Genomic DNA, 23,604 nt, shown 5'->3' on the forward strand with positions numbered 1-23,604 from the left:
TGATATGATTAACTCGACGTGGCAACATTTACACGCATGGACCAGGCCGACAATGACAAGCTGAATATCGTCACCACTACAACTAGGATTCTTCTTATGCGCTTTCGGAATATTTATCTTCTCAAATGTAAGGGGAAAGGAAATTGTATTGCCCGATGGTTAGCTGTTTTGTGCATCTAAATGAATATAATTGGGAGTAGTGCCTCTAAAAGTTACCTGTTTAGCCTCCAACATTCCAATCTAGAACGCTCCTTGTATTAAAGAACGGATAGAATTCGGTATGCCTTCAAAGCATAACAGGGAAACATCCCACATCATCATCATCCATTCATCTATGTTGTTGTTGTTGTTGTTCAAAGCATAACATGTCTAACAAAACATAGCAAAACATAACATACAGCATAAGCATGATGTAAATAAAATCGAGCGTATTTCCCTCTTGTCGTTCTATTGCGCAATTGCACTGCAGTTTGCGCTATCATTAAAATTTGTGATTCAAGTAGAGTAGCGATTCCTTTATCGGTGTACGATATTGCCGTGGTACCCAAAGGCATTCACATTAAATTCACTTCACTTCACATTCAAATTCACATTCACTCTTTAGTGCTGACGAAATGACCAGGAATACTTTCATTCGCGTGACAGGGGTGTTCTCCTATAAATATCTGTGCATGTAAGCAGACAAACTAACACATTCCATTTAACTGGCACGCCGTTCCGTTTGACCGTGATTCATAGCGAAGAGGAAGTTACCATAAATGTGACATGACATGCCCACCAGCATGTTCATGGAAGTCATTACGATCGCCTGCGCCTGCCAAAGCCGTCCGCGTTGACTCTGACGCGTTGAGACGAGGAAGATTCCTCTAACCTCACTTGGAATTATAAACCGTATACTGACCCGCATATCAGGAAAGCTCGTTGAATATGTAAAGAAATCCATCTTCACCTTCACGCATCTCACGCTGTACGAAACGCGTTTAGCGGGGGCCCCGTGACACCCGCGTTATTTCCCGTTGTGTCTGAAAGAAACTGCTTGATACGTGGTAGAAGGTGAGATATATTCGTTTACCGGGACAACAGTTTGACAATGCAGAGCGGCCGCGAGGCTTATAAATAGCATCCGGACGACTGTCGTGCGGATGAAGTTTTGTCGTGAGGCGGCAATTGAACGACCCCTGGCAAAGGGGCACAGGGCCAACGAGTCTTCCTTTCTGACCGAAATCTGTCACGGATGTTGTACGGGGTCTTCCTGTTTTTGCGCCGCGTATCGGTTTTCGTGTACACACCGGAACCCAGTTACTATTAGTAGGTCCAGCCGTGTTATACGGGAAAGAAGTAATGATAGAGTGGATGACGAACCTGCTTTATAATTTTCATCTACTCCTTCCGAGTATACTCTTCTTATTCGCCGGACTTCCTTCAGTGTGATAGACGTCCATTGTTGCAATGAATATGCTCCAAATTCTTTATGGCTAAGAATATACATATAAATTCGTTCTTGCACGTACGTGGGAAAGGACTACCATTTTCAACGTACTGCTACGTAATGCCTGAAACCTATACTTGAAAATACAGTAATTTATTGAAGTCACACGTACTTAATTGCAAGAAGAAGAAAAAAAATAAAGTAAACGGCCTGTGTTTTGTTGTTACTTCAGTTGTTACCGTTACCACTTTACCCTATCTCATAATACCGTGAAAGTTTGGCGCATTGTAGTTTCAAAGCGCGGTCCGGGTTCGCTTATTATGTTTGTGTTTGTTTTGTTTGCATTATTCCCAACAGGGCGATTTATATACGCGGCAAAGCGACAAACATAGGAAGCTTTAGGCTGCACAGCTATAAAGTACACTTACAATAAGACCATTTAATATCGCCGTAAAATCAAAGTAAAAATATGGCTGCAATTCATGTCGCCACAGGGTTAATTGCCCCTAACAGGATAGCAATTACTTTAGTATGATTAAGCAATTATTAGTACCAATACTCTCATGTTCTCTACATTTATATCCAATCTGCCAAACAATCTTTTCACAGTTGTTTCCAAACATATACCGACCACACGGTCAGTTTGAAGCTTCTCGTGTGCTGCTGAATCTGAATATGGAGAAACACACGCACACACACACACACACACACACATATATATATATATATGTGTGTGTGTGTGTCTGTGTGTGTGTGTGCGTGCGTGTGTTTCTCCATATATATGCGTATGTTTCTCCACACACACACACACATATATATATATCTTATACCCTTTGCCTGCTGCTACCTCACAGCCAGCATTCTATTCTTCTTTTAGCGATTGTTCACGATACGGCATCGCTGTATGCGGAGGGCACATCTTCCAATAGCAAAATGGAGTCACGCCATCCATTTCGCTTCCGTTTAAATCACTGTACAAAAACGAAAAAAAGATATCTTTTCTTACTGCCGTCCATTTTGGTCGTACAGTTTAGCAAATAGCCTTTCCGGAAAAACTGTTCCTACTTCCGGTTTATCTTTTTTTTTTCTTTTTTCGAGTACTTTCGATGCCGCTAGATAGCGTTATGAAAGGCGAGGACGCTCGTCTATCGAAAGTTCGCGCCAAAGTGCCTTTAAAACACCTGAGTCCCTCAGCGTACCCAACACAATAGGCGTTGCGTGAGCTGAAATACAGTTCGTGCGCGCACTTTACGTTATCTCTACTCATTCTACCTCGTTGAACTGATAAATAATTCCAGGAATGCCGTTGTGAATAAACCTCCTTTGTTTTAAATCTCTTTTATCCTTTGGCCCAACCGACCGAATTTAAATGACTATTCATCTTGGCACAGTCCCGTGCTTTTCACACCTGACTGACCTATGCGTAAACAAAGATACGCGAAATGCGAGCGAAAATGCGCTCCTCTTCGCGGCCGAATTCGATAGCGGCGGAAGACAAGCATTCTGTTAGAAGAGCGAAAATTTCCATTCGCTTGTTGGAATCTGTTATGCATGTTTGCGCTGGTGGGACGCCCGTATGAATGGCCAGCAGAGAAACGCCTCGCTGCGTTGCGTGAAGAAAAGATGAGAGCGCTTTTCTGTTGCTGGCTTTTGTGGAGCGTTTAGGGCATTGAGATAATGTTATCGGGTTTCCGCAGTGCACTTTCTTCGGCTGAATTGTGGCGGAAAATCAGAAGTAGAATCGTATTTTGATTGATACGGGACAGCAGATGGGGAATTCCGGGCGATTCTGTGCTGTGGCCACTTGGGAATGGCTGGGAATAGGCAGCGACAGGAGTGATAGATGCAGAAGTAGGAGGCCAGAATTCATTTTTCTGAAGAAGCAGGCTTTGTGAAGAATTATTGTGAAGTTTGTAGTGCAGACAATACCGATAAACTATTTTTGTTGGTAAGTTAGGGCGATGCCGATGCTAGTTTGATAGCAAAAGTTAAGTGCAGGATGCGCAGAAGGACATCGTATTCAGCATTAGTCTTCTGCTTGTTAGTATCATTTTCTTTTATATGACCTAGCCTCATTATATTCTAGGAAATCGTTTATACTAAATAAAGCAAAGATTGTGCAATGAAGATGTGCAATAAAAGCACACTATATTAATTCAAGGTCACTCGAGTCAATGCAACGGGTCCAATACTCAAGGATATCCTATTCTAATATGCTTTATTTATCCTATCTATTCCTGATTATTATTATTCATTAAAACATTTTGTGCTCGTAAAATAACATACTCAAATTCAATTTGCAATTCTTGCAATTAGAACCTCACACAGTACATGTTATTGTTTGAACTTCATAAGAGCTCAATCAAATACATCTTTCCTTCAAGTAGGCTTTGCGGGGTACAGTTGCGCTATGCAGAAAAGCGCACTTTAGGAACGCACTATGAAATCTGCTAGCGGGTTTTCTTCATTTTCACACATATTACCTTGCCAGAATGAATTTCAAGCGAAAGTATACGACTGACTTCTATTACGTCATCGTCCTTTGGTCTTTGTACGTCGTATTTATGGCGCCTGTATTTTTCTCCTTACAGCATCCACAGTCAGGCAGCATGCTGGAAAAAGTTCGAACAGCACGTGCAATGAAGATACAAATTTTGCCTGTAGAAGCGACCCAAAGATTTGCATAGCCCTGGCCAGGGTGCGAGATGGATCTGCAGATTGTCCAGACGCATCCGACGAAGGTTAGTTGCATGCATTTGCCATCGTCCGAATAAACACTGCATACGCATGACGGCACAGCCTCGGCTTATCGAGTCTGGCCTTGGTCGCATGCCGATTGGTTATCCAGGGCGACGTAGTTAATATCAAGTAAGCTGAAAGACTGCCTGATACTCAGATTGGCTCGCAGCATCTTGATCTTCGTCATTTGCATGAATGTGTACGAGTGTGTCTGGCTACCTTAATGGCAGGGACAGGATATACGGATGGCTCACGAAAGGAACAAGTAAAAATATGCCAGCTGATACACAGTCATTGGAAAGCATCCCTCGCACCGAGGGGGAAAACCTTTGGGGAAACAGTCATGCTAACATTTAATGTTTGCGTAGTTCATAGCTTGACGGGATAAGAGATAGTTGCCTCATTATATTTTGTCAATGCATGTGCTTGGAAATAGAGGGTGCGCTTTTACTTTGCAAGAGCGGCATAGCGATGGATGTACAGGGTTCGCCAAGATAAACTTCGGGGTTTGTAACGAAGATAAAACAAATAAGAACACTGTAGGAAAGCTAAAGTAGATGTTAGAGGACGTATTATGCCCCAAAATTTTATGTCGATGATGTCGCTTGGTCGTTTAGGGACCGTGAAAAATCGTGAAAACTAAAAAACCGACGCTGCCTAAACTGCTATACCTGTGTTTCAGCTTCTTTCCGTCAGATGGCGAAACAGTCGAAAGCGGCGTTGCAGGGTACGACTCTGCATTCAGTTCCACTTGGTCACTTGGTTTCGATGTCGTCTGCAACGCCGCGTTCGACCGTTTCGCCATCTGACGGAAAGGAGCTGAAACACAGGTATGCAGGTTATGCAGCGGCGATTTTCCAATTTTCACGATTTATCCGCAGAGAAACGGACCAAATGGCACTATCGGCATAAAATTTTGGGGCATATTACGTCCTCTAGCATCTACTTTAGCCTCCCGACACTGTTCTTATTTGTTTTATCTTCGTTGCAAACCCCGAAGTTTATCTTGGCGAACCCTGTACACTCACGCTGCCTGTAGAGCAGATTTTTTTGTTATGCCGTGTTACGATCCGCGAAGCAACGCATATGAACGCCGCACATATGGGGACAGATGGAGAGAGGACAGCAGGAAGGAGTAGGGGACAGGGGGTTAGTTTGCATCCTGTGCCGACTTCAGGGGGAACTCTGCCGACATTCGTCTGGAAACTCTTCGGAAAACGCAGGGAAAACTTCAGACTCCACAGCCGGTGATAGGATTGGCTCAGATTTCGCTTCAGAATGTCCTGCTAAACTACATACAGTGGCTAGAGATTTAACACGCGGGAGCAGCAACGTTGTATCCAGTCTTTTGCTGATTGCCTTTAACACTTTTACTATATTGGCGCTGTTAGTATCTGTTCAGGCTATATAGTACTATTCGACTTAATTATTAGTAGCTTAATTTTTAATAAAGTAAACGAAGAGACGCATGGAAAGGTGAGGATAAAGATGGTTTCGCGAACATCAACCTGAACCCCTATACAACTTTTAAAACACAACAGGACACGAAACAATGACGCGTGAAAACGTACATCATAGAGAGTCGTACGAGCTCACCCCTTCACAAAGTACATTGTTCGTGTGGTGCCAAATACAGGTGTTATGTACATTGTCATCATGTAGCTGGGAAAACTGTTACAGCAGCAAAAAGAGCTTCCGAAGCGAAATCGTATCCATGTTACACGTACCTTTCAAGTAATAATTGCTCCCAAAGTTCGCGCTATTATTTACATTCCAGGTCCCTTTGTTCCGCATCTGAAAGCAGAAGCGTCAGACGCAGACCGCTCATTGTCCTTGCACACAATTTTAGGTCATGGGTCACGGCAGACGAAAATACCAAGGACCGTTATTTGCAATTATTAACTGTTACCTTGCACGCAACGTCCATTGTCTGTCGTAATACACTACGGGTTACCTTCATGTAGTAAACGAGGCTGTACATGCATGCACTTCATACGGTCGATTATAAGTCATAGTTTACCGTCGATTGTTTCATGCCTTACTTTCTTGTCATTGTCGTTAGACTCTTCTGTACTGGAGCATGCAACCCGTCATCGACGGGCAAACGCTCTAGATTGTATCAATCAAAAGCAAAGAGAGTATTAGTTCTAGGGTATCTGTCACTGCCACAGAGCATCGGAAACTACTCGAGAGCGTTTGCCCGCGCTTTTCGATCGCACGATCGCACCGCACGTATATTGGTCAGCAACACTCTCTGTTGGGCTGGGTTGGTGGCGAATTTCCCCATTCATTATCATTAACTTATTTGTTGTTGTTGGGCTGGTTGGTGCTAATCAAGTTACAGGAGGGTCAGCGCTAGAAGAGGCCACAACGGAAAGCAAGTAAACAGAATGAGTTGTCAGTAGCGCTCATCCTGTGTATACTCGCTTTCCGTTGTGTCCTGTTCTTTCCTAACACTCCTTAACTGGGTACGGGTTGTTGCGTTCCGCGCGGTAAAATTGGGTTCATCAGTGCACGGCAACGAAGTTACACGTGGCCGGGGCCGCTTTGTAGATACTGAAGCTGGGCTTCCATGTCGCCCACACGTTCCTGGGAGTAATGTGTTTCCTTATCTAGTTTATGAAAACCTTGCTTCGATTGCATGATACTAATTTCCGAGAATGCATAAGTTCGTATTTCTTATCAATCTGAGACATCTATACCATAAGCCATAAGTCACGTGAACAGCTGCTACGCATATACAATTAAAGGACAGTCCAGAACTATAGTCGCCTCGAATATTGAATTTGTAATTCATTTACGTCGAACTCACGAAGCACCGAAGTCGAATATATATTAATTGTGTTTCCTGCCGTAATAATAAACGGATGACAACGAACTAATCTAAACATATTTACCAGCATGTATTACCCATACACCAGCGTCTTGACCGAACGGGTTAAGACGTCCCGGTCGTTGGTGGTAGCCAAGGCCCTGTGAAGACTGGGAGGTGGTGGGTTCGAATCCTACCACCGGCTGTGCTGTCTGAGGTTTCCCCTGGGTCTTCCGAAGACTTTCTACACAAATGTCGGCACAGTTCCTCCTGAAGTCGGCCCAGGACGCATATTAACCCCCTGTCTCCGACTCCTTCCTGCTGTCCTCTCTCCATCTGTCCACGCCGCTCATAGCCACAGTTGTTTCGCGGCACTAACAAGGGAAAAAAAAACACGCACCCATACTATGACTTGAATGCGTCGTTGTGATTACAAGCCGAAACAATCCATTGGGCATTATCACTTTCGCGTATTATTAACACATTCTATCTTCTCTGTAACTCTGCCTTGGCCTTCATTGTGTCGACCGGCAGTATTTATTAAATAAATAAATACAAAAATATATTCCGTGCACACACGCACACGCACGCACGCACGCACGCACACAAACAACAAGCAAAGAAAAGAAACAAAAGGTGGAGGTGGTAGAGTTAAGAGAGCTCGCCGTTGTCGGCCTCAGAGGTGGGGAACTTCACGGCTAACGCTCTGGGGGAATGTGCGTCCTGGGCCGACTTCTAAGGGAACTGTGCCGACATATGTCTGACAACGTCCGAGGAAAAAAACCTAGGAAAATCCCCAAACGGCACGGACGGCACCGGGATTCGAACCGGGGTACCTCCCAGTCTCGGCAGTGACATGGCCACGCGAGATGGTGGAAGAAAAAGGAATACAGGTATTCGACTCGACACATGCAGCTCTTTCTTAGAACCATTAAAGCACCGGCCCTGCCAGCACATGTGGTGTCAGCTTGTGCAACAACTGACTTAACTTCGTCAACTAATTCAAATTAGGTTGAGGCAGTTACGCCACGGCATTACGCGTGTCACGCTTTTTCGGTGGACGACGGCCATTTGTAGCTCGTCCTCTGTAAGCGGAGGAAAATCGCCGTCCATTTCCATCGCTTTAGGAATGGGGTCTGGTCGTGCCCGAGCAATTTAGCCGTGACAGAATGTTCTTGACGCCCTTCTGTCCCGTGGCGTGAGGTAATGTGTGAAATATTGACTCCTTTGGTCGTCGGACAGAATGGCATCGTTGAGACACGTTTCCCCCGAGTGTGGCAATTGCCTTTCCGTTTTCGGCACAAGGTCCGCGTTTGATGTACGTTCGGAATGTTTACACGTAACCTGATTAATGTTGTTTTCTCGAATGATGTTGATGTTTATGCGAGGGGAGAAAGTGCGAAAACTGTGATTGCTGTAGTCAGTAATGCTTCTATTCTGCAAACGCTTTGTGACCTGGATATTGTGCTTTAATTGGATTGCGTGCATTTTGGGACGTAATCTGCATCATTTGGGCTGTTCTCTTGAAATTGGGCATTTTGTGTGTGAAATACACCTGTGTCGATTGTGATATTTTTACTAATTCATTTTCTTATTTGTTCATTTTGGGCGAACCCGTGAGAAAATTCTAAATTTGTGCTGCTATAATGCAGCACTTTCCGCTCTATAGTACGTACACTACGTACGTACTGCCATTGGCTTCTGCTACCTGTGATCGATTTTCCGCACAATTCCAATATTCACCTCACCCTTCACACATCAGGAGAGAGCCCGCTCCTCCTCCTTTATTTTCTCCTATTCACCTTATCAATCGATTAATCAATGAGTCGTCTTCACCGCTATTGTTGCAAGGTACGCTAATCGTAACGTGCCTACAATCTTGAATCCAACGAGACGTGGTTGGCTAATGGCAATCGATCTCACAGATCTCCATACAATATTCTCTCAGCAAGAGCCTTTTTCATTTGTTAATAAATCAGAGCAAGTTATTACATATATGTGCGAAAAATCACCCTTGGAGCGCATAGCGGACATATATGAGTACGCTACATACTCAGCTACATCCGGTATATATTCACGCAGATGCCTCCACCGGCTACAACTTGATTTTTATCCTTTTTCCTGTCACGTGTTCACTACTCTCCACCCGGGTTGCGGAGTTGCCATTCCGGAGTTGGAATGATTCCGGAACGATTCCAGATTTATCACAGCTCGGAATGGAATTGGAATGGAATGGCGGAAACTGTCCCAGGAATGGAATGGGAATGGAAGTAGGCCGTTTTTCGCGAAAATGGAATTGGAATTGGAATGGTCTGGGCGCCCTGGTGGCTGCTGGGCTAGCCAGTACGGTTACCGGTCCCTTTTCTTTTATTGGTGGAATTAACGGAATGGAATGGGGTTGCCAAGCCCATTCCAGGAGTGGGAATTGGCCATACCTTTTTCATTCCGAGGAATTGAAAGGAATGCAATTATCACAAATCTCCATTCCTCGGAATGGTATTGGAATGGAATTGGTGGCCCCATTCCGCGATCCTGATCAGTATACGCTATAGTCAGCTACATCCGGTATATACTCACGCAGATACCTTCACCGGCTACAACCTGATTTTGATCCTTTTTCCTGTCACGTGTTCACTCCTCTCCACCAGGGTTGCGGAGTTGCCATTCCGGAGTTGGAATGATTCCGGAATGATTCCAGATTTATCACAGCTCGGAATGGAATTGGAATGAAATGGCGGAAACTGTCCCAGGAATGGAATGGGAATGGAAGTAGGCCGTTTGTCGCGGGAATGGAATTGGAATTGGAATGGTCTGGGCGCCCAGGTGGTTGCTGGGCTAGCCAGTACGGTTACCGATCCCTTTTCTTTTATTGATGGAATTAACGGAATGGAATGGGGTCGCCAAGCCCATTCCAGGAGTGGGAATTGGCCATCCCTTTTTCATTCCGAGGAATTTAAAGGAACGCAATTATCACAAATCTCAATTCCTCGGAATGGTATTGGAATGGAATTGGTGGCCCCATTCCGCGATCCTGATCAGTATACGCTATAGTCAGCTACATCCGGTATATACTCACGCAGATACCTTCACCGGCTACAACCTGATTTTGATCCTTTTTCCTGTCACGTGTTCACTCCTCTCCACCAGGGTTGCGGAGTTGCCATTCCGGAGTTGGAATGATTCCGGAATGATTCCAGATTTATCACAGCTCGGAATGGAATTGGAATGAAATGGCGGAAACTGTCCCAGGAATGGAATGGGAATGGAAGTAGGCCGTTTGTCGCGGGAATGGAATTGGAATTGGAATGGTCTGGGCGCCCAGGTGGTTGCTGGGCTAGCCAGTACGGTTACCGATCCCTTTTCTTTTATTGATGGAATTAACGGAATGGAATGGGGTCGCCAAGCCCATTCCAGGAGTGGGAATTGGCCATCCCTTTTTCATTCCGAGGAATTTAAAGGAACGCAATTATCACAAATCTCAATTCCTCGGAATGGTATTGGAATGGAATTGGTGGCCCCATTCCGCGATCCTGATCAGTATACGCTATACTCAGCTACATCCGGTATGTTCACGCAGAAGCCTTCACCGGCTACAACTTCATTTTTATCCTTTTTCCTCTCACGTGTTCACCATACTCTCCACTGCACACAGACTCCTGTGAGGTCCGCGGGTAAAGAAAAACGTCGACGGTTTTCTCAGAAGACCAATGCAGTGTCCTAGATCAGAAGCACGTTGCCCATATGACGGCGAAAATACGCCTCTCGTTTAGGCGCGCACTGTCGTTATCGACCCCGATTACCGTTCGGCTGTGCGTTCCATGTAACCCCCTTAATCATTTCCCTCGGGCCGCGCGCGCCTTTGGGAGAACACACGAATCGCCGACGGACGTGAGAAATTTACTCCTCTACCAATGTAAGGGGATATCGCGTCTGGATTTAGCCCGTTCTCCCGCATGAATGATCTCCATTACTGGTCTAATTGGGTCGCTTTGGATGCCGGAGTTTGGGCGAGTAAAATACCCGGAATAAGTGGAAAGCCGTCGGGGTTCCCACTAATTCCTGGTTGTTTCGCTCATATTAGGCGCTCTTCGAAAAGTGAAGAGCATTCGAGTAAACTCTCTGCAATTCGTGGCTGACTTGGTTTCGCAGACACGCTGAATTGAAGCGGTACATGCGCTTTTTTTTCTTTTTTCTTTTTCTCCGCGATGGCGGAGTGATTTAGGTCGGCCGAAATTCAACGCGGGGAAAATGGGGCGACATTTGAACCGCGGTATGTCGCGGCATTTCTGCAGTGACAGCAATTAGCCTGTTTGTAACTGCTCGGTTATTTTTGCCCTGACTGAGAAGGGAAGAGGTGGAAGAAACATCACGTGTTTGGACGGGGTGACTGGGTCCTGCAGTATTTGTGATGTTTCTCCAGTATAGGTAGCGATCATTGAAAAGAAAGCGTAGGTCCCTCTTTAGCTCCTTTTCGAGCTATGTACACAAGGTTGTTATAAAAAAAAATTGGCTGCATCACCTTTGTGCATCGTGCCAAATGTGTTTAAATGCCACTTAGCTTGATAGCGCCATCGTTGAATGTATATTGTTTGCGAAACTCTTTGAAACTCCATTGAACTTTTATTGAACGTCTTCTAACAACAACAGCTACCCGCATGACGGTGGGATGAGGTATTTCAAGGCTTCTAATGTTAATGCCGTGGTTAAACAGTTTTATAGCATACCGCAAACACAGTCTTGTGATCACGCATTGCTGGCACTGCCACGTGGTGTCACGACATAGTGCTACAGACTATAAAACTGCAAGCCGTGGTAGCTGCACGGTGACGCTGCAGGTCACGCTGCTGGGAGGCGTTGGGTTTGAATCCTACCACCGGCCGTGCTGTATCAGGTTTTTCGCGGAAATACGTTCCGGACGGATGCTGGTGCAGTTCCCCCTGAAGCCGGCCCAGGACGCATACTATCTCTCTTATCTCCCAGACCTTCATGCTGTCCTCCTTCCGTCTGCTCACGTCTGTACACCGCTGATAGAAATGAAATAAAAAAGTATAGTAAGTGATTACTCCGTACGTAAATGCAAACTACTACCATTGTTTTAAAATGCTCATGACTACATAGTATATGAGCACGTCTTTCGAACATCCACCGGACAGGCTGTGAAAACATGGAAGGCGGGCAGCGCCGTCACGTTTAATGAATTTAAAATAATAGAAAGGGGGAAGAGTATAAGAGAGTGCAGCTGAATAAATCAACGACAGTGTTATTAGTATACGACAGTATTCTAAGCTTGTTCCAATGTTATTTGACATATCAGTACATATGTATTTATCCATACAACGTTTTCAAAAGACCATTTTGCTTTTCCAACCCTTGAATGGAAAACCAGCCGAGGCACCGGAACGCTGATTGCTTGAATGTCACGTAACATTGCACGTATACTCGTGCAGGGTGTGCACTAGTACGCTGGTTGTTTTTGTAATTCGTACCAATTTCGCTATGTCAGCTCGGTTCAATGAATCTGGTAGTGCATACACTAGCCTCGTGTAAGTATTCTGCACTTGCACGAGTTAATCCAACGATCGCTTTCCGGATGCTTGCCACGAAGCACGTCTTGTCAAAACGCTGCATTAGTTCATCGGATGCGACACAATGTGGCTTTTACAGCTCAGTGGCGTTACCGCTTGAGACAAGTTGACTCTCCTAGATGCCATCACTGCGGTGGTTTGGAAGGTCCTTCTCCTTTGAACACAGTAACAACCTTTCATACACACATACACTGTAGATAACCTTATTCACACTTGCATGTTAATACCACGTTATATTGAGTTTTCCTCAAACACCTTTTAGATCCACTCTTTCAGTGTCTCTGAGTCGGCTTGACTCTCGTTCCCTCACTATGTAAGAATTGCTTATTGCACGGGCAAATCACCAATGCTGTGCCCTAAAAGCACTTCTAAACCTTTTGGACACCGTAGGACTTCGGTCCTCGCCGCGAGGCGACTCATTATTCCTTCTCTTCTTTTAAAGTGTTAAGAGAGGTCAGCCTATACGAGGCTTGCTACTCTTTAAAAAAAATTTCACACACACAGAATTCTATTCCATTTTACCACATTACCGCCAGCAGTGGGGTGGGGTGGCGTATCGCCCTTGTTGTTGTTTATCCGAATACGATAACATTAAGCACGTATTACACAATGAACAACTACAACGAAATCAAATACACTGATGACTCTATGCATCGGCAAAACCTGGTTATTGCGTAAAATTGCACAGCATTAATTGCGTGCGTGATCGCAAAGTTTGCTGGCCTCTGACCAAGGGGAGGATGAAAGAAACTGGCATTTTCCAAAGCGGTTCAAAGCAGGTGCAGTTCTTGACCCAGTCAAGGACGTTTACTAAAGCAAGTTTTTTTTTCTTTTTCCCCCATAGAAGTGATTTTCATTATTCAAACCACGTGGCATCTCCGGCTACTCTTTGTGGAATCTTGAACCGGTCACTTCCAGTAAATATTTCACCGGGAGCGGCATCACTTTCTATGTCCTGCAACCTCTTGCGCGGTGCTGAAGGTGACATTGAAAGGCTGTTTTACATATTATCGAACTTGTTTTTTTGTAGTGTCATTGCACTGCACGGTTGATTTGGTTAAGTGCTGAGGGATGTTTGTGACCTTGAAATTATCGGTCGTCCGAAGTGGCTACCTTGGAAGGTCCGCAGAGCTAATGATTTGTGACCCTTTCGGGAGAGAAAGCGCACAGTGCGTAAGTTAGGATGGAACGTGAAGACACTGTAGACACTGTAAGTGGTTGCGTGGAAAGTTAATGGCTGCCAGATGGTTGATGGACGATCGCCGCTTTGGTGATCAGAGCATGTCGCGCACGGCAAGTCAGTTTAGATACACGATTTCTGACTTCAACCTTACAGGAGCAGGATAGGTGTCATAAAGTTTTCATCCGTGGCTTTAGAGCAAATACATTGGTTCCTTAATTGGTTCACTGCCGACGTTAAAGATGTATAGGCCGGTATCTGTTTAATAGAAAGAAAAGAGAAAAGAGGATATGTCAGCTAGGCTCTCAAACAAACATCAAAAGATGATGGAAGATGATGGAAGACGAAGGAAATATTAAAAAACGAAAGACAGGTATATGGGGGCTAATTGATCGTGGCCACCTCCAACTGTTGTGTCACAGCATGAAGAGAGAGAGAGAGAAATACATGATGACGATGATATGGGGATGACTTCCGCTCATTGAGCAGAATGACTCACAGCATGACTCTGTAGGGATGTCCTAATTTCTGTTATATATATAAGCATGTTATCGTCAGACGCATAATGTCCAGTTATTCAGTTAACTTTACTTGTCGGGACGTGTTGTTATCCCATTGTAGGCTTCCGCTATCGCTGCTACGATATCATATCTCGCTTTTTGTGTGTGTTTTATTTCAACACTTTTGGGAAGCGTCAACCGCTTCTGACGGGAACGACATAAATGAAATCGACTTTCACGCTATTTCGTGCTGTTTTTCGCTCTGATTTCTCCGCATATAATTTACGGTGTCTTGAGTACACGAGCAAATTCTCAGAAAGCGCAGGTGACGTCCACACATTTGAAGCCCCCGCATTTTGTCGATTTCGAAACGCAACATAATGTGACGGTAATGGTGCTGACATAAAAATGTCAAAAGTGGGGCAGAATAAGACGTGAACAGAATGGGAAAATGTGGTCGTGCTAGTGTTCTGCTCATTTTTCCTGTGTCTGCTATCTGTCGCGAGGCAAGAAATCTCGGAACATTGACGAATGAGTCTCGAGGGCTCTTTAGAGAAGCGACCCGTCTGACCCTTACCAGGACGTCCTCGCACGGAAGGAGTGCTAAGTAGCAGTTTCGACACGCATATATATCAGCGAGTTTCCGTCGATCGGAAGCTGCTTACGAAGACGGTTCAGAAAACATTATCGGCAGGATACCGAGAGCTACCGCGACAAAAACACCAGGACAGGCGCTCAGTACCAACGAGAACATTCCGGAGAATGTCGGCAGCGTTAAAGGGACTATCGCATCCGTCCCGGTCGATTCCGAAACTGCAGTGCTGTTTTACTCCGCGTTCATCACTCATAATAATGCCGAAAACCCGACGCGAATTGGTAGCGTTGTTCCTGCGTAGTTTGCATGGAGGTAAGAAACTAAGGAGATGCCCTAAGCGCCTCTCCCAATGCAAGCGAGCGTGCTGTGACCCGCGCATGGCATTGTGGTTAGTTGCCCACACACGTGACCCATAAACGTCACGGGAAGACGTCATAAAACATGGCGTCCTCCATGTCCGCGGCGTATCTTACCTGAATACAGAGACGAGCTGCGGCCGAATAACTTGTTTCCGCTTTCATAACATATTTGGAGTTCGAAGTTATCACACCCGTTGAAACACAAGATAGATCATCTCAGTGTGGAAGCAATGGATCACTAAATCGCTAGAAGATATACGTACGTCATCGTGACATTGCCTGGCTTCTCTTCTGTTTTGCTATTTTGCTGCGATTTATCACGCGGCAAATGTTGAAACAACCCATAACCTTCAAAGTATTGTGCGAATGGACTCCTTGAAGGTAAGGCGTTTGCTGAAGATGAAGTTTGCTAAACTTCAAAGCCTCCGCGCAGACCGCCATAACGCCGAAACATGTGGGGATCACGTGACCGGGCAACTAGATGGGCGTGGTATTGCCAGGAGCGACCGCTAGAGGGGTCCCACGGCTTTCCGATCTTTTAGCCCTCTCCTTAGTTTCTTACCTCCATGGTAGTTTGATATAAAACTTCGCAAGAGCAGACGACGCATTCCGGGATTCCCTTTCTGGAAACGTCACACGGACGAGGCCAATCACTGCGCACCCTTTGACATGGAGAATACCAATCACGGAGCCGCCGGAGGGACCTTGGTAGCCTTGGCAACCGACCGACAGGCGGGCGGGCGAGCGAGGCGGAATGCTAGGGCACGGCGTCGTCTCTGTTACCGGCTCGCGGAATGTTGTTTCTAGTTAGTGTCGAACGTGTTCGTACAGTCAGGAGCGTAACGTCATGTTTCACGTAACATGGTTACGTCTGCACTCACACTGGTAAGCGAAAGTCAGCGTATTTACCGAGGACTTTTCACTCAGTATAGTATAGTGCGATGCGAACGCCAAGCAGACGATCTCGGAGACAATTGCCTGCGCTGCGCTCCCATTCGTGTGCCTGGCTTACGTCATCATGGTGTTGGCTGCAGACCTTTAAAACTCGTTTACTTAATATGTAAGCTGTTTTCGGAAGAGAAATTTGGCAAAGTTGACTCTGAAACGATGACGAACATTATCATCCTATCGGTATCATACATACGTTCCCGGATGCGATAGTCCCTTTAACACAGAAGCAGTCCTGCATTCATGTAACCTGACGTATATCATATGTAAATGTGTAACAAGTTGATGCAAACGTATAACGTATAAGACTTCAAACGGAGATGCAGAGGTGGATCCAGGATTTTTCTGAGGGGGGTCCTGCCTTGGAGCATGCTATTACACCACCAAGGCCAACTGAAACTATTAATAGCGACTGAAATTGAAGGGGGCAGGACATCCGGATCCCCCGCCCCAAAAAATCCGCCCCTGCGGCGAGGTCGTATGTAGTCCTCGTGATGTCCCTAGAGGGGACGATCACCAAACCGCGCAACGTCAACTTGTATCGTTCAAGCTCATACGCTAAATATCCGAAACATCAACCTGCAACGAATGCTCGTGTGACAAGCGGTGTTTCGCGGCCCCACTTTCTGGTTCCGCAGCGCTCCCAGAATAGAAGCAATTTCTCCGGGAGAGGTAATTATGTAATACCCCCGGCAATGTAAATATAGATGACGCATGATATCCGTGTGCCCTGGTCGGACGGGTTCCCATGGGCGGACGACGAACTGGAGCTGTGATGTCACCAAGCCAATAATGTTTGTTTTTGTTGTTCCTGGATGGCTGTTCGTGTTTGTCGTCTTTGTGTCGTATAGTTCACGAGAGGTTTGATTTGATCTGATTTGTAAAATAGTAAAATGGAGATGTTAGTCGCAAGCCACTCCAGGAGTTCACGAGATAGTTTAGAACTGGATGCTAGATAAAATTGATCAGTTCGTGTTCTGATTGACTTTGTCTAACTGTCATGACGTCGACTGTGCATCGCAACGCCAATTTAATACAGTAACGCTCTCATGTGTTCCACTTACTGTTACCAGGACTGACATGAACCTTCAGTACATGCCTCCACTTGAGTCAGTGTGCCAGTAAAATATGTCCCTGTTATGGCTCTCGTGAAAACGCCTGCAGATTGGCGCTTGGCAACAATATCAGCTAGAAGAAAAAAAAACAAAAAAAACGCGCACACACGCAGTAACCACGGCATTGCAATGACCCTATTCCAGATCTCTGATGACACAGAGCTAGATCCGGTTCCCTCTTATTTCGCATTTCGATCTCAATGTCAATGTCTGATATATTTCACTGGGACATCCCACGTCCGTTAAATGTATGGCTCCACACGTACATTCCCATCCTGATAGCCGAGATTCTGGAAAACGACGCCCCGCCATTCTTCCCCTTTCCTGTCGGCTCGTGAAATCACGTCGATCAGCAGCCACCCATCAATATGCGTGCCATGGCGGATGCACCTGCATAATATAGCATCTGACCAAGATCTCTGTGTCGATTTCGAACTTCCCCCGGTGTTAACGCGACGCGTGAAGGTCATGCTATCTGCATTCGGTCATTTGGGTGGATCTTCATTAACGTCGGATGTTGTCCTTCTATACAGATGAATGAGAGAGCGGTATTAATTAACGTAATTAACGATGATCCTACGTGCGCGTTTGTGAATATAGGGAGCCGATATAATTTCGTGTGTATTGGCACCTCTGTTACTCAGTTCAATATCAGTTGTGAAAATGTTCTGAGCAGAGTAGGGTCTTAAAGAAGTTATGATTCAGTGCTCGTATTACTGTTCTTTCGCATTATTCCTGTGAATGTCTTGGTCAGGGAGCTGTGGAGACTGGTAAGGAATAACGACGGTACTGTTAGAGTAATGAAGTCTTTAAGTAATGGAACATTGTATATAGTGTGCAGTAACAGGACAGGGACACACATAGAGGAAGACACAACAGGACGACTGCAACGTGTTGCGTCTCCCTCTATGTCTGTCCCTGTCCTTTTGCTGCATACTATCTACAATGTCACATTACCAACTACTCCAATTATCAACAGTGCTGAAGTAATGACAATTGGCGTGAATAATGAAATAGGTTTTCACCCTTGGCATGCCAATACTTAACGTAAGATCATTCACGATTGCGATCAGTTCATCGCACCTTACATTTGGTGTCTTATTGATTGATTGATCGATCGCGTGTTCGATGTTCGTATAATCTCCGGACATGCGTGTCATTTTCAACTTGCATTTGCGCACATTCCATCGACAGTGCATAAGTATGTAGGGTATACAAATATATATTGTCATTCCTTCATCTCAAGTCTTTCTATGTGCCGCCTTTTCCGGCAATTAATGCTGCGATATTCAATAAGTGAATCTTGTCGTCACTCTTAGTGTCCTAATGCGCGCCTTCGTATGGGTTTTGCGTGTGTTCTTTCGGCGCTCTTAATACAACTACACTCTAAGAAAAAGAAAAATGATTAGTTTTAGTCCTTTTGTGGACTAAATGCATTGCCACGAAAATTAGTCCCTGTAGGGAGTAAATGCACGAGAGTAAATGAATGTCACGAGGTGGGGTTCTGCATAGTCTTATTCCATCGAATTCACGAAGAGCACGCATTTACGTAGACTGTTGCGTTCGGGAGACCATTTGCGAAGTTCAGTGAGTATTTGCGGTCCTGGGGAGTAAATTTCGTGGCTAGGGGACTAAAATGGGGAGTAATTGGGCAGTCTAGGGGACTGGAAGCTGCAATTACTCTCCGTTTTACTCCTTTTCTGTCTTAGGGTGTAGTTGTGCTTGTATGTCCAGTCATGAAAGACAACCCCGTTTCACGAATTGGGCGAGCCACGAATCCTGTTCATTTCCATGTTGACCTCTTTGATTTCCCTATGATTCCTTTAAGGCCTCCCTACCGTATTCTCCGTATCCTATATCGTATTCCCTGCACTTATAGCACCCCTTTCCTTTTATATGACCGTGCACAGAACAACCCAATCGTAGACTTGTGCACCACTTTGTCGTTACGTATACTTGCTTGTGTGTTGTGGGACCATCGTTTTATGTACAGTCGCATATTGTCCTCGCCTTCTTGAGTTTGAGAGTTTGAGTGTTACAAAAAGAAAAAAGAGAGAGATTCCTAGTTTCGTTTTTCTTTTTACGAATGACATTCATTTAGCTATGAGCCAGCTTAGCATGCATGCTCACGTGCAACGTTACACATGTATGTGCGTGTTTCTTTTTCGTGTGCGAACACTAAGGTTTTGTGCTGTCCTTGAGCACGTAAATATTGAGTCTTGTTATCATTAGAAAAACAAACACATATTAGAAAAGGCCACGCGTAGCTGAGATATATCGCCTTATGAAGATGTGCATATCACAAAAAAAAAAAAAAAAAGTGACAAGTGCAGAGCTTTCTCCTAGCTTTAGTTTTTGCCCTATTAGGTTTGTCTTTATTGCTTTCTTGTCTGAGTCGGAAATCATAACACAAACAGCACACTTCACCGAAAGTGCGATTACATAAGCGTGGGCAGGTAGATTAAAGTTGTCCTCTTCGTGGAGCAGGCTCTTCGAAATAAAGCACCGCAGTGATAAGACCTCCCCCCCCCCCTTGTAAGAAAGGCCGATAACACTACTCAGTAAGGAATAAAGGTAAAATACACGTAAAAGTGCTGCTCTCGTGCCCCCAACCTTTAAATAAAGCGTTTTTATTTTTTATTTTTGTTAAAGCACACGCGTTATTTCATTAGAGGAAGGTGACCTTCCTGGAAAACGAGCTATCTTAATAAGATACTCTCGAGAGCGAAGTTACAGGATGAGAGGTTAACATTTCCTCTAAAAATGCGAGCACCCGGATGAGACTAACAGCGAACCACGTTTTTTCAATTAACGCCCTTAGCACGCGGAAGTAACAAAGATTTCTTAAACAATAGCCGTAATTTATTTTGATAAATAAAGGAAATTGCAGTCGCCCACGAAGCGGCTGACAGTTTATTCCCGAGGCTTTTTTTACGCTCTAGAAAACATTACAGGAAAAGGTCAGGACTACAAAAGACTCCAGAGTATATGTTGTTCCGTATCTGTCTCTACGTACGCCGACAAGATTGCAGAGCACGTGCATGACTGTACGATAAATTAATTTTTTTCTTCTCTCTTTTAGTTGCCTGATACGTTACAGGCCCAAGGGAGCAATTCGAGCGTCCAAAAAGTACTTCACACACCAGAAACGCAAAATATTTGATAAGTTACGTGATCCTCCTCTTTCTTTTTTTTTTTTTTTGCAATAAACCTATATTCCCCCCACCCCCACCCACCTTGCAAGCCGCGTCGGAACATAAATGTTTCGCGACGTCAAGCCCCGAATTATCGCAAGAAAGGCTGTAGAAAAAAAAAAAAAAAGAACGCTTTTTCTCATATCTCTGCATATCTCATGTTTCCGCATATCTCTCAATCTATAGCCTGGTAAGGTTAATTCGTACTGCCTCACTAAAAGCCTGTTGCAGTCTATTCAAAAAAAAAAAAAAAAGAAGAAGAAGAAGAAAGAAGAGATTATATCGTTTGTAATTGGGAATTCCGCTTGTCGTTTGCGTGCACAGCATGTAATGTGTGCCGTTGTGGGTTCAGTGTGGAAACGACGAATGTATCATGCACGCTCAAGTCAGTGCAAGCTTTTCTGCACTACAACGACTAGTCTAATTCGCGACAAGCTAGCAACAACAACAACAAAAAGGTTTTTTGCAAGACTTCTATCGCACGTGAGTAGGTCAAGGACACCAGAACTGCAAAGTAAAAGTGGACGGACATTGCACACCAGCAAGCGACAGAGCAGCAACGTGAAAACAGCACGATATGCAACAAGCAACACTGTACTTCCAGTCTGACGTTGGCTGTAATGTTGTTCCTGTGACGCATATGCTGGCCCAACGCCACCAAGTGACAGAAAGACTGGTTGCTTAAACGGATACGACGTAGTCATTGAGGGCCCGCCAATCGTGACTGTGCCTTCGCCGGCAGTATCTATGGTGACGAGCCACCTTGAGCCACATGAAGAGCCACTAGTAGCCATAGCAAGCCTGTGCTTGCAATCGTCCGCAGCGGTTGGCTGATACAGACAACAACCCGACCTTCCCAAGGGACATTGGTTCATTCTGCACGCTTTAGCTCTAATCAACCAGTATCGTGCCTTGTATGCCTTGTGCAATGGCATTACCTGGTCATGAAGGGTTGATGCGATGACAGTCGGGTTATTGTTGATTCGCTAAAAAAATCCAGATCATCATCATCATCACAATCGAGTTAGCGCTATGGTTGTTTCGGGGAGCACGAAACTTTGTCGTATCGAGGACTTGGATGATTATTCAATCATCACCTCATCATTTCCTATCACATACTGACCAGTGAGCCCTGAGGTGGTGAGCCACAACTCAAGTGGACAATTTCTTAATTCATCTGACACTCCATGAAGTTGTCGTTGTCTTTCTCTATAGGCGGCGCTTGCTGTTCCTGTGAAACAGCTACGCATGTTGCGAGTGGGCGCATGAACGTGGTAATTGTTAAAGTACCTGCTTTCCTACTGGCAAATTTTGTAATTTTTTACTGATCTTACATTCTTACTGCTTCAATTACATATGTGCGAAATGCATCGTTCTTACACTTACCGAAATGGTACGCAAAAATACCCTCGTGAGCTCCTTTTCCGGGCACTTGACGCGCACGCGTATGATCCCAGAGTGCGAGCAGAGGTAACGCCGAACATGCACTTCCTGAAGTAGTCGCAAACATTCATTTAAAAAAAGAAGCTTATCACCCAGTGGCACGCAGAGCGGGCTGGGTCGCGGCTACTTTCGGGTTAAAAAACGAATGCACATATAAAGCAGCATTCATCTTTTCAGGAAACACGGCAGCCCCTTCAAATGGAAGGAAGTTACGTTGACCAGGAAAAATACAGCAATCAGTGATTCAGATGCATATGAAATACCGCTACTGAAATCCGATGTTGAAGGCGGGGCTTTTTTTTCTTGGCCTACATACGCGAAGAAACCCGAAATTTGCTTCGTCGCGTGGAACTGACGCCCAACTGACGCGTGGAACCCAGAAGTGGAAAACAGAGGACACATAAATAGCAGCAGAAAACAATGTATTGTTCTACCATTGAATTGTTGGGTTTTACTCTGGCTTAGACTGACTTAATATTAGAAAGAACGAAGAAGAATTACGTAATGCTATAGATGTGATGTGATGTGATAGAAAAAAAAAAAAAGGAGGAAAGGTAAATGGAAAGGCTGAAAAAAATGGGGATTTAACGTAATGCTATATATTTTACTTTCATGCACGGCACAGGTGGTGAAGTGCGATACTTTTCGAGTTCGAGGGATACAACCGTGAAGAGGGGTTGTGGCAAGGCTAAGATTTTATAGCTAGGATGACTTTGTCCCCTTAAAATGGGACTCCGCAGCAAAATCACCACGAAGGTTGTGGTATATCCGTAACCCTTGGGGTATCAGGAACATGTGTACGAAATATCTCGTTCGAAAACTACGCAGATTTTATTCAAACTAATGTATTACGAAGCGAGCGCTTCACCTCCGTGAAGCAAGAGGGCGCTGAAAACAACACACTGCTCACGTCATCCGGCATCCGGCAAGGGAGAATGCAGGTTGCGAAGCAGACGACAATGATGGGTGACCTCACGGTATCCTCCTCCGGATGAACCGCCGTAATATGGACCTCTGTTTTTGGCTCTTCGCATTTCGGTTTCGGTTTGCTATTGTCATCATTTACGAATTAATTACTCGCGCAAAATGAATGCGAATGTTGATTCGGAACGGTGTTCGGTATGATGCTAACCCGATTTTTCCCTCTTTTTTTTTTTTTTTTGAATCCTTGCGAAGCCTCCCTTTGACAAGAATTATTTTCTGCGTGTCGTATTGGCGAGTTAGAAGCCCTCGAACACAGGTACGCGTCAAACGATGACGTCAGAGAAACGAGATCTACGACCATTTCAAGTGGATGTCTTATAAGCACGTGGCCTCTATATCGTGACTGTTTTATTGGGTGGATACGCCTGCAGTGATGCAAGAGCCAGATGAGTTTCGGTATTCGCGATGACGACTTTCTACGCTATGTCTATACCTCGTTCGCTGTAAAACGTAGAATTCATGTTCCCATCGATACAAATAATTGTATTTCACATTTATTTGCCATAATGCGGTTTGGCGTGTCGCAACCCCTTTAAGGTCCGCGAAAATGTGATAACGGTAGGCTGCTGTGGAACGACTGCTTTGAGCTAAAGTAAACAGATGCCTTGTTGTCGTGAAAGCTGAAGCAATACGCTACAGTTGCCTCTCAGGGAATCCCGCGCTATGCAACAAGATAGTCACGTGATAAAAACGACCATTATTTCTCACCTTTCCTTCCGAA

The 23,604-nt window shown here is 44.9% G+C and overlaps 1 protein-coding gene across 2 annotated transcripts in view; it reads left to right on the top strand.

Annotated features, from left to right (window-relative positions):
- The window catches only part of LOC135386171 (mucin-2-like), a 141,663-nt gene that overhangs the window by 61,936 nt on the left and 56,123 nt on the right, over positions 1 to 23,604 (top strand). For both annotated transcript variants that reach the window (XM_064615938.1, XM_064615937.1), the window contains exon 2: positions 4,021 to 4,170. In XM_064615938.1, the coding sequence (XP_064472008.1) occupies positions 4,021 to 4,170 (150 nt within the window). The remainder of the gene's footprint in view (positions 1 to 4,020; positions 4,171 to 23,604) is intronic.

The sequence above is a fragment of the Ornithodoros turicata genome, chromosome 2 (genome assembly GCF_037126465.1).
Source record: "Ornithodoros turicata isolate Travis chromosome 2, ASM3712646v1, whole genome shotgun sequence".
NCBI lineage: Eukaryota > Metazoa > Arthropoda > Arachnida > Ixodida > Argasidae > Ornithodoros > Ornithodoros turicata.